General features: G+C 29.6%; 1 protein-coding gene across 1 annotated transcript; it reads left to right on the top strand.

The window, feature by feature from the left end:
- On the top strand, positions 13,194–16,564 carry LOC109351354 (auxin-responsive protein IAA27-like). Its single transcript, XM_019592835.1, has 5 exons — positions 13,194–13,872; positions 14,477–14,700; positions 15,261–15,384; positions 15,486–15,547; positions 16,200–16,564. The coding sequence occupies exons 1-5, from the start codon at positions 13,382–13,384 to the stop codon at positions 16,235–16,237; spliced, it is 939 nt and encodes a 312-aa protein (XP_019448380.1). The 5' UTR covers positions 13,194–13,381; the 3' UTR covers positions 16,238–16,564.

A 16,869-nucleotide genomic window follows, 5' to 3' on the forward strand; every position in this document is an offset into this window, starting at 1 on the left:
ATCATTATTGATTCTCAAATAAAAGTAATACAAATGAATGTAGATTATGCACTGACTGTGTATAAATCTGTTTGGAATTTCTGTAGATTAGAGGTTAGACATCTAGGGAATAAACTAACTTAAAATACAATTAAATTTCTTCAACATAATATGCAAGCCACTTAGACTTTTTTTTGTTCTTTTTGGACCGAGTTGGGCCATTTGTTCCAACGATGTTATCAAAATCTTTACACTATCATTACATATATATTACACTTTTAGTTATTTAAGTGTAAAATGAATAACAACTATTATTGAAAGACCAACTTGAACATTTTAAAAGACCACGTGAGTTTTTATCATAAGAAATTATTTCATGGTTCGGACAATAATCACAAACATATCCAAACATGAAGTTAAAATAAGGACAAACCTTTGATCAGAGAAAAAAAGGCAATGCCACATTTACATTCTTTTGAACCTCTATCATTTCTGTGATAAATTAGATAAAGTGAAGCTTGAAGATCTCCAAAACAGTACTTATTAAATAAACATGTTAAAGAAGATATGTAAATCATGGGTACCCCCAACCAAAGTTGAAGATGTTTTTCATGAAAAAAATGATTCAAATAATATATTGGATGTGTATAAATCTTTATACTAACAATATGTAAACATTAAACTTTTTTATTTATTGCAATAGAAGTTATGATGATAATAAGTAGTGAAGCAAATATAATTGTTAAAATATTATTGTTGTTGCCATTTCATAATTTGCTTGACAGTTTTTTGTACACACTTGGGTGTGTAAAGGTTAAAGCATTTACCAATGCTTGCCATTACAAATATCATTTATTTTTTGCGATAAAATAATAGTAACAAAGATATTTACCATGAAAATGGGTACAGGTAGACACAAGTACTAGCTACCGTGTGGTTGTCCATGAATGAGTTTTTTGGCGCGTATTTCTGAGTATCTACAAATACAATAAATATCCACAGATTTCTTATATTATTGGATTTATAATTTCCTACTTTTAATCGACATATTTTCTTTACAAGATATGAAATTGTAAATATCTTTGTTACTATTATTTTATCACAAAAAATAAATGATATTGTACTGATATTGTTGATATAAATCATATTTTCTACATATAATGATGTTGTACTGCTATGTTAGAAAAGATTCATTGGTGGAGTGATATACTACAAGAAAAAGTATATATTTTTTTATAACAATAATTAAAAAATTCAAATTCAACATCTCTTACCAACAAATTTTCTAATGAAAATTTAGTTGTTGATATAAATTTGGGTTGTCTTTAGGTACATGCTCACTTATAATATCTGTGAGCTAGATACTTGTGCTTAAGTGAGAGATTAAGGATTAGGGAAGGAATAAGAAAGGGTGTTGATGGATGGGAAAAGGAAGGATTAGGGATTTTAGGAAAGGGAATAGTCTTGTAAGTCAATGACTAAGTAAGTGCAGTTAGATAATATATTTTAATTAAGGATAATACTGTAATTACAAATATAGCGGATATCCATCTGCACGAGTACCATAACATATGTGATTGCCCATATGTACTATGAGTATTTTAAAAACCCATTTATGAAGCCTGTGATATCCGTTTGTGACCCGTGTGTACTCGTGTAGATTTTACCTACAAGTATTAGTTTTTTCCCATTCCTAAATAGAACAATTTAATATCACGATCCACTGAGGTTTTAACATAGGAAAGAAAGAAGAGAGAAATTCATATTTTACTTCATTTGGTTGATGAGAGAAATAGAGTAGATAGAAGAAAAACTAGTGGGTCCTACTCAAAAAAATTTCTCATCAACTTTGAAAAGAAAGTAAGGAGAAATGACACTCATTATGTCATTTTTACAAATTTGAGGCTATCTCATTTGTCATTGGCAATATATATTACTAAATTAAAAGTAAAAATACATATATAACATCACCTTCAAAAAATTATATTCTATATAATATTCAATCTATAAAACTTACAAAAATTAATAAACTTAAATTGACGGTATATATATTTGGGTTATCGCACATTATATATACTTAATTTAATGTACTTCATACATATATATATATATATATATGATAAAAAGTTAGAATAATTAAAAGAGTTGTTGAAATAATTAACTATAAATTAACATTCAAGTTTATTAATAATTAATAATAATAAAAGTATAGTATAGTATATAATCAAATCTATAATTTAAAATTATAACATTTATTTTTAATTAATAACAAAACAACATTTTCCTCTCTCTTCTTTATTTTACAAGTATTTTTGTCATTTGAACTATAACATCGTCCATCTCTTCTCATTTTCTATCTAACCAAACAAAAGACAAAAAAAGAAAATACATTATATTCATTTTCTCTTCGTATTCTCTTATAGCAAATATCACAAAAATCTACTTTATTTCTTATCTTTCTCTTTCTCACCTTTTTCTTTCTCACTTCTTTCTCTTTCTCACCTTTTTCTTTCTCACCTTTTTCTTTCTCACTTCTTATTTTCTCTTGTCAAGCCAAATAAAACATTAAACTTTGAACAAATTGAGGCTCCTTTGAGTACCTTTTTAGGCCTTAAAACTATCACCTTTGTTATGAGGTGAAATTTAGCATAATTGGTGTGTAGTACACAATTTAGTTTCTTAAACATAATTAAGGGTTCAAGATTAATAACCTGACACATGTTGGGTTTAGTGGGGACATGTGCTTCACAAGTCTTAATTATTTGTTCTCAATATTATTAAAGATAGTTGTAAGAATAAATTATCTTCAAAGTATACCCATCATAAGATGATAAATATGTAAAAGTGAACTTAAGTGATAGAGACATAGAAATGGTATACATCAATATAAATTATACATGTAATTAAAACTACTGAGTGTGTTGTTTGACCAATATTTTGAAACATGTATTTATCCTTGTTTAGATAATTGTAGTGGAAGCATGTTTCTCTCCCACTTCTTTTCCAGATATCATATTTTAAATGATAAAATGATTAGTTCCACTTGTTACTCTTTTTTCCACTCCTTTTTCCTTGTATATTGTTATATAGATAACATTTTGTGTGATGAGTATGGTAGGAACCATATGCATTTGTAATTTTCTATGCACATTATCAGTTCTTGTCCCCAAAGTCAATTTCCACCAACCTATATTCTAAAATTTATATCAACCTGACTAATTAAAATTTTATCATTAGTTAAAGTCGGACAAATTTACCAATATGGTACATCTTTACTGAAATATTACAGTCTTGATGTATAGTTTTTAAAAACTCGGCAATGACATTGCCGTGTATCTTTCTTTTTTTTTTTCATAAAAAATACAACACTTGTCAACTCCATTTTATTTTAAAAACTCAACAATTACATTGCCGATTTTAGTGTAAATCAAAAACTCCTGAGCTTTAGGGGAAGTAAAAAAATGAAAAATTCTATTGCAGTAGACGAGTTTATTAAAATATGATAAAGTGGAAAAACGTCTCTCTTGTACCCGAGTTTGCTTGGAGAAATTAAAAAAATAAAATGAAAATCTCCAATAACATAGACGACTTTATTAAAATATTTCTATATAATAAAAATTCATTTTTCGGGAAAAAAAAGAAAGATACTCGACAATGTCATTCACGAGTTTTTAAGACACATAAATAAATTAAAAAAATAAAATGAAAAACTTAAATAACATAGACGACTTTATTAAAATATTTGTATCTAGTAAAAACTTCAATGGAGTTAACGAATGTTGTATTTTTCAGGAAAAAAAGAAAGATACTCGACAATATCATTGACGAATTTTTAAGATACATCAAAACTGTAATATTTTAGTCAAAGTACAGTACATAAGTAAATTTGAGGTTAAAGTCTTCTCCTACATACACTCACTCCCTAGTAAATAGATATTTTACTACTTTGATTGTCACATCAACATGTCATTCACATATTATAATATTCAAGAGAAGATCCTATAAAAACAAGAACAAACAACCAAATCATTACTAAATTTTGTTACTGATAAAAAATGCCTTCTTTTTCTGAGAAAAAAGAGCTGAACTTATGGCATTATATAAGTTTGAAGTTGAATCATAGTACATGGGGGTTAGGTGCAGGTCCCCTTGAGTATCAATAATGCATCTTTGATGAAGGGCCCCTTAATGGTTGCAATGCTATGCAAGTTGGAATGCATTAAATTACTTGCAAGCTTTTTGCATTAGTATCCCACTACTGCATAGCTTTGCTACATGAAAAAGCTTCAATCCTTGTCTTATGAACCTTTGATATGACTCTCTTCTATAGGAAAAAAAAGAGCATGAATAGGCTTTCCATTTTGTAGTGGTGTGCTTGGATTGCACTAAAAAATTATAACTTATAAGCTCCCTTGTGTTGAAACAATGATTTCAAAATTGGAATCATTGTTGATTTCAGCTCCAAAAAGTGATTTTGATTTCCTCACAGCTAGTTAAATATGCATGCTATGGTTCATTACTATAATGACTGATCCATATCTACCCATAAGTGACCTTATTTGTAACATTTTCTTAGTCCTAGTTCCTTTTGTAGTAATCATGCAAATGCAATATATGGTTGCATCTAGTTTCTGCAAAAAGGTTTGACAATCATGGCTGTTGATTTTGTTACTTTGTAGTAGTAGTCTTTATATAACCTCTCTCTCTCTCTCACTATATATATATATATGTATATGAATATGCATGTATATGTATATGAATATGCATGTATATGTATATGTATGTATGCAGTCTTATCATCCTTTCACTGCAAATTTCTACATTTTTTTTACATTATTATTCTTTTAACTTAGTTAAGAATATGATGATTCAGCACACCCCTCTCATCTGATTGAAAATAAGATTAGGCAAATGAAAAGTATGGATGTGATCACTGATTGAACATGGAGAGAAAATGGTTTACTCTACCTACCTTAAGCTCAATTAACCTGGATTACCATTGTATTTTCACACAAGCAACTAAGTTGAAAATTTGTGAGCATGAATGTTAATATGTTCAAACCTGCATACTTGTGTTTGATGCTATACATAATTAGTTCATAAGTTCGGATAAAAGATGAAGTTTGCATTAGGCAGTCGACAACACTATCAAATGTTTATAATAATAATAATGTTACTATATTTAAGGCCGGCGATACACAGAAAATGGATTAGACACACTTAATAAACGCAACAACCAGTAGGTGTGATTAACAAATTTAAGTCATTTGAATAAGATTGGAGACTCAGATTCAGAATCATATTTTGAACCAATTTTACTGAGATCGAATTTAAGTAAATGAATTTGGTGTGATTATAAACCAATAGATGTTCTTATCAAATTAGAATTATTGGGTAAAGATTGGACAACTCAAATTCAAATTTGGTCGAATCTAATCTCACATTCATTAAATCTTAATCCATGTATGTAACTATATATATATACATGACTATGTATGATATTTTTTCTTCTTTGGTTGTTTCAATGTGGAGAATCTAGTACAAGCAACTGAAATGGTAGGTCCATGTTTCTCTGATCAAGTGTGTCAAATTTGCAGACTGTGGTATTATTCAAACAGGACTATAATTGTCCATTTAGGACTATATAATAATATATATAAAAAAGTGGTTGGTACTCCACTTCATGTATAATCCAATCTTAGATTGTTTTGAAGATTCATGTTGTCTCCTACACTTTCCCTTACCATAAAGTCTTTGGTCTGATTATGACACCCATTTCACATGTTGGAGTTAGACATTATTAAAGTCCCTGTTTTGTGACTGTAATTCTTTTTTCACTTACTTTTTTGGTGTTGCCATGTCTTGTCCTTTCCTCACTACTCTTTTTGGTTGGATTTTGCCCCAATGTTACTTATAATATAAAATTAAACTTAAACTATCCGTCAATTTTTTTTGTATAACCAAAGATATCTCTCATGTTATGATTAAGAAACTAATTATTTATGAGGTACGTGTTTATTTCTTTCAACAAGTGTCGTTTCTAGGAATCAAATATTTGATATTTAAATCTACCTGAAGATCCACTGAGACCTTACACCACTTGATCAGTATTTTGTAAGATATATGGTTGAATTTGAAAGGTAAAAGAGTGATCAAACATGCAAAATATTGATCATTAGTCTCCTTAATCATTTTCTCTTGAGAGTTATGTTTCACAGCGGTTAATTTTATTGAAGAAAAGCCAAATGAGGATTGAAAGATTTTGATGGAGTTGAAAGATATTTAATTATTGTAAATTAGTGTACTGAATGAGAACTTTTATTACCCCACAAATACTACAATCATGTACCATATTCTGAACCTCTGATAAACTGAGAAACATGTTTCATTAGTAATTCTTAATATGTGAAACAGAAAGAATTGTGATGCAACAACATATACCTAAGATTTCCGATAATGACATAAACATTTCACTTGTATATAACAATTTAAGGGTGGACATTAGATATTTTTTCTGATATAATAACTTAGATAATCAAACTTAGATATATTAGATCTTGGGTAAAATTGGAGGACTGAGTTTGTTCTTATTTGATGTACCACTTGTAGTGTTGAGCATGAGTCCGGTTGGTACGGGTTGAGCATGAGTCCGGTTGGTACGGGTTGAGCATGAGTCTCTTACACGATCTTAAATATTGATCGGATCATTTTTGAAACTGGACATAGATTGAAAGTTAACCCAACCTTAAACATCGATTAAGTCAGTCTTTAAACGTGATCTTGACCGTAGACCGGATTAAATATAATCCTTATACTCATTTTTGATAAAGTCTTCTCAATAGTATTTGTTATTATGATTATATAATTTGACATATAAAATGATACATATATATATATATATTATTAATCATGTATATATGATGAAAACATTAGAGAATCGATAATACTTTCGGAAAAAAATGTGTCAATATTATGTACACATTTGAATAGAGACAAATACAAACATGATGATTGAGTGATCATCAAACAGGTCGCGTCAAGTTATGTTTGGTCACTATCCGACCTAAATATTGTCCAGGTCTAATTTTTGAACATGAAGCCAACTCTAGACTCGATGAGATGCGACCCTACTCAGGTCCGATCATGATCGGGCTATACCAGGTGATCGAGTAGGGTCAGGTCCTGCTCACTCCTAACCACTAGTATCTCATGGAGTAAGGTTATATTTCTTATGATAAAAAAAATCGAAGTAAAATCCATTTTATATATACATTTCTACTAGGATCAACATACTTTACTTATATACAATATATGTTGTAAATAATAGTATGGTATTTGAAAGTGCTGAAGGTTGTAGAGATTCGAACAAGGCCTAAATAGAAAATAACCATTAGCACTAGCAAATAAAAGGTACATCATAATAATGATTGATGAAGACTAGTAGTTAAGCCCACTACTTGATGCACAAAATTGATGCCATGCTTTGAGTATAGAGAAAAAAGATTAGGATCCTCATAAGTGGGGTGTTAAAAGCTGAGGCTTATCTTATTATCTAGTGAGCAGTGTAGCATAAATGTAGCATAAATGTAGCAAAAGTACATAGCATATTTGGCCCACAAATTGCCACATTAAACCATAAATTTCCCACACAGAACCATCAAACATAGGACATATTGATTGGGATAGTTGAAGAAAGGGTCTTAAATACAATATATTAAAGATAGTGGAGTGGCCATCATAATCTTGCTTTGAGGAAGGGAATAAAAATAGAGGTTGATGCACTGCTCAATATCAATGCTGTTACCACTACTATGTTCTTGGGGCCACCAACTTCAATTAAGAAACAATTAATTTTAATAGTGGGAATCACTTGAGGATGTGGCTCCTTTCTTGGGATTCTCTTCTTCAGTGTTTTCATGATAGTTAAGTCCTTTAACCAAGTTTGAAGTGAACATTAAATGAGAAGATATTTATCGTATTATTAGGTTTAATCGATTTAAACAATTAAATTGTAAGTGAACGGGATGATTTTATATATAATTAATTAATAATTAGCTATACATGTAAAGTTTCATATAATTAATGATTATGTATAACTACATTGATGTAATATGTCTTCATCTTTTTTGAACTAAAGTAAAAGAAAACATTAGACTAGTGTTCCACTTTTTTAAGTAAATCAGTTCACTTTCCAAGTTAATATAATTTAACCAGGTTTAACACTGTCAGACTGTAATTTCTTTGGTTCAAAGCGGTTCAACCCTTCATTTGGTTAAGATTTCAAACAAAAGTCATTTTCAAGTCTGGTCAGAGTTCGGACTGCTCGATCACGTTCGATCCTCATAACACTGTGTTTAACGAGAAAAATATATTTCTTTCTTTCCATATGTTTTTGCATTTTATCTTGAATGTAATATTTATATACTGTCAGTGTAAAAATTTATACACACTCAATATATCATCGATTGTTCATTTATATAACTTTTATTTAAATATCAATAATAATTAAGTATAAATAATAGATAATGCAACAACAATGTAAAAACTTATTGAACTGTCGATATATACATTTTTTATCTTTTCTTTTTGTTTCATATATTTTATATTTTCAAAATTCAATACTCAATTATATTTTTCTAACTATACCATTTATTTATCTTATCATATTTTTACATCCAAATTAGTTCTCAAATATCATTAATTAAAGTATTAATCTTGAGTTCAATGATTTCAATATCATGAATTCTAATACATATTCATTGACGAATAGTTTATGAGAATTTGATATATAATTTATGTTGGAAAATGATTAATGTGATTAATTATGGAAAATAATATGAATATTTTAGTAAAACATCCCAAAATTTTATACCATTTATTTCTTTCTTAATTTTTGTAGATAACATTAAGCATCAATCTTTGAAGATGGAAAGAAGTATTAACCTCGTGCTCTTGTTTTTTCAGTAAAGAAAGACAAATGTAATTTACCAAAACAACTTCTTTCTCTAATCTAAAACTATTGCTATAAATGGCAGACACTAACTGTAAGAAAAGAAAAGAGAATAAGTGCAATTGAGTTTCATAATTTGAGTATTTTGTGTTTTATCCCGTTGAACCAAAATTGGGATTTTTGTTGTCGGATAAATTTTTAGGCAAAAAATCACCAGATCTAACGTATAATTAACTTGCGGTTTGACCTAGTTTGATTTGTTTACATCAAATATTAATTATATGTGGTTTTGGATTAGTTTTTTATATCAAAAATGGTATTACACCTACTTTAAAACTCATATACATGACTAAATTATTATGTTTAATACACTTTAAAGTCACAGATTTACATGTATTTATGTTAATATTGCCACAACTTTGTCACAATATTATCTACATACACTATAAAGAAATAATGTCACAAGTCCACAACTTTATAATAGCACCATGTTAAATGTAAACAAACAAACAACTATAGTATTTAAAAAAAAAAATCTATATCAAAGACCACAATATAATTAAGGTCAAGGTAATGAATAAAGACATTATGTTAGTAAAAAGATTTTCTCATTAAAAGAAAGAAACAATTGGACATACTAGAAAATTAGTATTGATTTCTCCATTCATTGTGATTGTATTATATATATAGTCTGCTTTGAATCGGTTCAGTTCCTACAGTTGGAACCAAAACTAAATCAGACCCATTAAGTTTTAAAAAGTCGATCTAATAACATTCGATTTCAGTTTATGTTAGACAAATTTTTAATTTTATTTTTGGATCAATTTGAATTTGAACACCCCACAAACCGACCCATCTAAGGCCAAAGGTGGGAATTTATGCTCATGACTAAATGACTCAACGCCAAAATAGATCCAAGCATCAAGTCAATGGGAACCCACCTTTACATAAGGAAGCTTTTAGGTTAAGCTAAGGCACCCATATGAGGCACCTAAAGATCATTAGTAGGACGTAATAGAGATGACAATAAAAATCGAACCCGACCTACCCTGTTGCCATTCCTTACATCCGCCCGCTCTATTAAAAGGCTAACCAAAGATAGCTAGCAGGGAAATTATGTCATTTATGATACCCACACCCTTTCCTTCACCTTGTATGAAGCTCACTTCCCTACCCTAAATATTGAGAGGATATAATATGAAGTAACACATTCTATCTCACACTACTACTCTTAATTATTTATTCTCTCCTTATACATATCGTGACTTTAATATTACAGTCTCATTTTAGATACTTATTTTCATTGGTTCAAGGTTAACTCTAGTATAGTTCAAGTCACTCTTTCACCTATATCAAATATTTACAACAAATAAAAAGAAATTATATCTTATTTTTTTATCTTTTACGCACACAATATACACACATCTAAATAGTATATCATAAGATTCTAACATATAGGAAGTTCAAGATTTTTTTTTTATTTTGTTGGTGTTTACACTTTGCCTAACTACATTATCTACATTTTTGTGTTAAAAATTGCAAGTGGAAGTTCACTGTCACTAGGTTCGGAGACAATTTTGAAATGCTCTCATTATTTGTGACCTACTATGGTCTAAATATATGTACTAAGTGATATAATGCATTTTGAAGATAAATCAGTGGTGAATAATGTGTTGACAGTATAAATTAATGCAGTAAATCATAATCCAAGTCCTAAAACCCCACATCCTTGTATTTTGCATACCACTTTATCTAACATAAATACTTGTTCACTTTGTACTAAAGAACTTAACCTTGGTATTCTAAAAAACTTAAGATTGGTGTTTTTTGAACCTTTAAATTGGTGATAGTGACATAAAAGTTCTTACATTTACGTTTCATTTTTGTTCTATCCCTTTCCATGTGAGTGGCTTTAGCAAAATGATCGTGCAAATTTCTGAAAAAATGCATAGAACAAATCAAGGCATCAAATACTAAAACTAATTTCCATAGTTACTTCTTTTTCACCCAAGAAAAAGATTTCTTCCTTTTATCCTTTTTTTCACTCCTCATTTTGTGATTTATTTTATTTTCTTGGTAAATCTTTTCCCTTATCATAAATCTTCTTTGATTTAATTCCCCCCTTGAATCCAAGCAAAACAGCATATACATTAATAATATCATCAGGAGTGTTTATTTTTAATTGTTCTACTAAACTAACAAGACGTTGATATAGTAATATAAAATCTTACTAAATCCCTAATTATATCATTAAAAGTCGACTTTTATGAGTAATACTTGTTAGAACTTGGAAGTCACACACTCAAGATTAATTTCCTATTTATAAGGTTGAGTATAGGAAAAAATTAAACTTTATATTCTAAGGGGAATGAAAATTTTGGCTTTTTGAGAGACACTGTTTGTTTTTGTCCCATCATTTTCTGTGATTCTTTGCATACTTTTTTCTAGCCTCAGTTACCTTTTGTCCAGACACTGTCAGCGCATCTTAGCTTTTGGCGCACATTGTACAAAATAAAAAAGGAAAAAGGAAAAAAGTAAGTAAATTATATAATGGTGGACCATTTTTCCTTTCTAATAATAATGTTATTTTGATTTAATTTCACTCATTTTGTACACAACTAAACCCTGATTTTAACATACACTTCCATTATAAGCATGTGTACATATGCCATGTGTTAGCTTTATAAAAAAAAATTGATGCAATTCATGCTACAATTTATAAATGTAAATATGCAATACTTTTGATGGTAAATGCTTTTAGAGTTGTGTTTTCTTCTTCTAAAAAATAAATTATGCCACAAAAATAAAAAATAAAAAAAATAAATATATACATATATAGCTAAAAATTGATGTAACAATTGATAAACATTTATCACATCAATTATTTAAAAGGAATAAGATGTTGTTATACTGATATAAGACGCAAGTAGATTCTCATATGTACTAAAATGTCAATGTTCGATTCTTGAAAACCAGACTTATTGAAGGGAATATTCATACACTTTAAAAGAGATTAGTTCCTTATCTAAAGATTAGATAATACTATTTATTATACAAAAAAAATCAATTATTTAAGGAGAAAAAATGTATGTGTAAGAGTTTTATACATTCTCATTACATCATCCACCATTCATATTTAATCATTATTGACTTTAAAAAATAATAAAAATGAATAATAAATAATATATTGATTATAGATAAATTCTTATACTGATAGATTACACTCTTATTTAAGTTGGCTAGAGCATGGATGTTATTGTAATCCTTGTGTATCTATATATCCATCTAAGGTGTTATTAGAATAGTAGTTGAGTTTAGAACCATACCCTAAATAAAAAAAATAGTATAAATCTTAACACACATATTAATTGTTTAATGTTAGATATTCAAAATTGTTATAAAGAAAACAATCCCTTGAAAAGAATGCAATATTCTTCATAAATAAAAGTAGAAAAAAACAAATGATAAAATGAGTAAAGTTTGGCAGGGACTTTCTGTGGTTTTGTCGGAGTGGTTGCCAACAAAAAAAGATTCACACCATTTTTAAAATCTGAATAACAAAATCTTCAAAGAATTTCATTATTGTAATAAAAAAGTAAAGAATAAAGCAAAAACACAATTCCATATTCTCTTTTGCAAATCACAAGAACATACTACTATTATCACTTTCCATTTAATTAACATTCCCTTATTTATTTTTTCTTAATCCACTCACTTATATTTTCATTATCATGGCCAAAAGCATAGATAAGTTGTTAACATGTAAATGTTTCAGCTTAATCATAAATATGAAATATGAAGTTAGTGTAAAAAACTCTTATAATATCGATATTTTACACGTTTAAATATAAAGTGTAACTTATACTAAATTCAGTTTTTGTTGGATGAATATTATGATATGTGACAAAAAAAAATCTAAAATCTTGATTTTAAGTTTATTTTTTCAAAAAGGTGTGGTTGTCCCAACTAATAGACTAATTTTTGATTTATGCTTTCTTCATGTGTTTAAGTGTTTAAATACTTTCATCATGTGTTTAAATGCTTTTATTGAAAGTTGTGTCATGGAAAGAACTACATAAAGGATATATTAAGAACATATATATTGCAAAACAGAGAAAACACAAACTCAATATGATATTTAAACGATAAGAATCTCCCTTAATAACTAGTCTTTTAAGTTCGACTTTTTTACTTGTATACTTAACTCGTATCATACTCCTAATCCAATACAGGATGTGGCTGTTAGTAAGTTTATAGTTTATATAGAAAAACAGAACAAACTGAACTCAAAACCTCAGAAACTTCTCTTACTTCATCAACTTACCCTTTCTCCCACTGTTAAATTCTGATTCTTCAATCTCTCTCTATCTTGTCCTTCTCTTCCTTTTTTTCTTTCCATTTTTGAGAATAATAAGTGAGTATAACAGTACTAGTGTTAGGTAGCAAAGTTTGATGTCTGTGCCATTAGAGCAAAACTATGCAGCCTTATCATCAGAGATTCTAACAATGGAAAAAACCTCTGAAACATTTTCTCAAAGAGCTAAAACCACAACATGTAGCAGTGGCTTAAACCTTAAGGCAACTGAACTGAGACTAGGCTTGCCTGGTTCTGAGTCACCAGAGAGAGATGAGAATAATGTTGTTGTGTACCCTTTAGCCATGCACAACAAGTGTTTTGTGTCTGGTGCCAAAAGGGGTTTCTCTGATGCCATTGATAGTGGTTCTGGCAAGTGGGTTCTCTCTGGAAATGGTGGATCTGAAATGGGTTTGGGTAAAGATAGTAACTTGTTTTCTCCTAGGGGTGTTAGTGTTACTGCTGCTAAGGTTCTTGTTGGAGCTGAGTGTAGTAACCAACAAAAAGTATCTGTTTTGAAAGATCAAGTTTCTCATACTTCAAAACCATTGAATGAGAAGAAGCCTCAGATATCTGCTATTGCTGCAAAGTTGATTCTTCTTCCTTTATCCTTATCAGTTTTCTATTCTTGCTTGTAGTGTTGATTTATTTATTGCCATATTATGTTTTACTTGTCAAATTATTTGTCTAATTTTGTTGTTGATGTTGGTTGAATTTTTTGTTATTGTCACCCATTTTATAGTTTTATTATTTATGTGTGTGCATGTTAACAAAATGATGGAAGTTAAAAGAAAATTATAGTGCTAATGTTTTTGCTATGTTATGTTTTTCCCTGATAAATTATTTGTCTACTTGTGTTGTTGGTTCTTGAGTTCTGTGAATTTTTTTTTGTCATGTGGGTGAACATAATATATATGGTGAATGTTCTCCAAAATTTCCTTGGTGAATTTATTTTTTTGTTCTCCAAAATTTACTTGGATTGAACTCCTTCAAGCTATTGTAATTTGTAACAACTCGATTTCCTTGTTGAATGTTCTTTTTTTGTTCTCCCTGATGCCATGTTTTTCTCTTGATTCTGCTATACACCAGGATAAGAACCTGTATTAGTTTAAGACCTTGTATTTTTATATCTCATTTTGTTTCCTATAAAGTTCCCTATTATGTTGTTAATTGCGCCTTCTTATGTGAATCAGGGAACAAGTTGTAGGATGGCCACCAATCTGTTCTTTCCGGAAGAATTCAATGACGACTCAGCCTCAAAAGAATGATGATGATGTAGAAACCAAGTCTGGTTGCCTTTATGTAAAAGTTAGCATGGATGGTGCTCCTTATTTGAGGAAAGTGGATCTCAAAAACTTCGGCACTTACAGGGAACTATCTTCAGCACTGGAAAAGATGTTTAGTTGTTTTACAATCAGTGAGTTTCTTTTTTCTACTTGAAAATTGCAGTAAGTGATTTTGATGAGACATATTAAAGAATTTATCCTGAACAGAACTGGCATACTTTTAAATCTATGTCACGATTAAATCCAGATCCTAAGTCTTTGAATATTACAGGCTCAGGTTAGTCGGTTCCATCAGCTGAGGAAATATATATGAGTGATATGAATAGGTCTATTAGTTCCTTACCAGTGGAACATTCTGTGTTACAAAGATTGCCATAAGCGACCTCTCCCGAAAGTTTAAGTTTTTAGATGAAATTACACAAATAGCCTTATTATGTCCAACATGCTCCACACGCAAGAGACTATCGAGCTTGAAGCGTGGACAACGCACACGATCCCATCTTTACCATGTAATGAAAATCAACTTTGCGCATCAATGATCAAACACTAGACCACATGGTCATAGAGGCTCGTTAACTTGATATCATGTCATGACTCGTGAACTAACTTGGCTTAAAGCTTAAGGTGTAGGGTGAAAGGACACGAGTGACTTTAACATAGATTCTAATGTTTTTATCAACGACGAGTGCAGGTCAATGTGACTCTCATAAGTTGAGTGAAAGTAGATTGATGGATCTACTCCACGGTTCGGAATATGTGCTCACCTATGAAGACAAGGATGGTGATTGGATGCTAGTTGGAGATGTTCCATGGGAGTAAGTGCTTTCTAATACATCATCGTGTTGTGCATTTTCTAGTTTTATTTCTTTGATTAGTATTTAATTCTGAAATGATCTTATTTTTATTGGTTTATTAGGATGTTCATCGACTCTTGCAAGAGATTGAGGATAATGAAGAGTTCTGAAGCAATTGGACTAGGTATGGCTAACACTTATTATAACCTCTACTACCGAGTTTTATCAAACTGGGATTATGTTTTCCTATTCGGCTATTGATGTGTTTTCTCAATTCAAGGACTAGATATAAAATAAAGCATAGATTATAACATCATAATTGTTCGAATTATGCTATGTGATAATGTCAAACAACACTTAAAGAGATCAACAGAAGAATTGCGTAAAGGCATTGGATTGCATGCAAGTTTGAGCAAAAAAAAATGTTTAAATCAGAAGATGAATCTGATGATGTAGAAATGAGTAAGGAGTTTTTATGTGTAAAGTATTGTTTATATAGCCATTACATGAGCTATTTATGGAATTGATTATCTCTAACCTTCACCTCTTTCCTCCCGTATGATTATAGTATTACACTATATAGAATTCCATTTTGTCTAAACGATTTCGTAATATCTTATGAAAATAATAGAAATGTATATCATCTTTTGAAGGTCTTTATAAAAATACAAGATGGCGTAATTGATGTTACACATGTTATATTTTTATTGACGAACTATCACAAAACACACCCCTGAAGATTAGTAACTAACTTTTGTCCCGAATACTATCGATAGTTACGGGATACGGGAGACGTCGAAATATTTAGCATCTTATATTCAATCTGATTCTTGCAGCACCAAGAGCCATGGAAAAGAGCAGAAGTCGGAACTAGCACAATGCTGCTGATACAGAAAGATCCATACTCACATTTAAGCACATCATATGATACCAAAAGCAGGGTAGGAGTTGGGGCATCTCTTCCTTGCTTATGTATAATTTTCTACATATGGGATTTGAGAGTCCTAAACGTTTTACTAGGCACAACATATATTGTTGCAAACATTTAAGGTTTTCTTAGATTTGTCTCCTCATCACTTTTCTTAAACAATGTTATTGTTGACTTCATAAGGCTAAAGCTATGTTTGTATGTGAATGTTGTATTTCTTTACTAATATGCTTTATCTCTAAAATTTAATGTGAGTGAGCATTTTAATTTTCATGTCAAGGAAAAGAAATTAATACCATACTTTGCAGTTTGTTGTTTCTTAAAAAAGTTTGGTGTTCCACACTTTTTAGAAACATGTCATATTAATGCTTGTTCAATGAAAGTAGCATAAGTCATTTTGTTCATTCATAAGTTCTTACAACTTTTTTTTGATACAATATTCTTCCATAATTTGTCTCAATTTAATCCTTTCTTAAACCAAGTGTTAATAAAAAAAAAGTTATTGTAAGAGTTTTCTACATATGCTTAAAAAATGGATACTAAGAATACTTAAATCTTCAGAATTTTCAGGAAGAATA

This window comes from Lupinus angustifolius, chromosome LG06 (assembly GCF_001865875.1).
Source record: "Lupinus angustifolius cultivar Tanjil chromosome LG06, LupAngTanjil_v1.0, whole genome shotgun sequence".
In the NCBI taxonomy this organism is placed as follows: domain Eukaryota; kingdom Viridiplantae; phylum Streptophyta; class Magnoliopsida; order Fabales; family Fabaceae; genus Lupinus; species Lupinus angustifolius.

Bases quoted from the DNA above. Each gene is read 5' to 3' on its own strand.
- LOC109351354 (XM_019592835.1), top strand. From the start codon at position 13,382: ATGTCTGTGCCATTAGAGCAAAACTATGCAGCCTTATCATCAGAGATT. The intron at 15,385-15,485 runs GTAAGTGCTTTC...TTGGTTTATTAG, and splicing joins GTTGGAGATGTTCCATGGGA to GATGTTCATCGACTCTTGCA. The intron at 15,548-16,199 runs GTATGGCTAACA...TGATTCTTGCAG, and splicing joins TTCTGAAGCAATTGGACTAG to CACCAAGAGCCATGGAAAAG.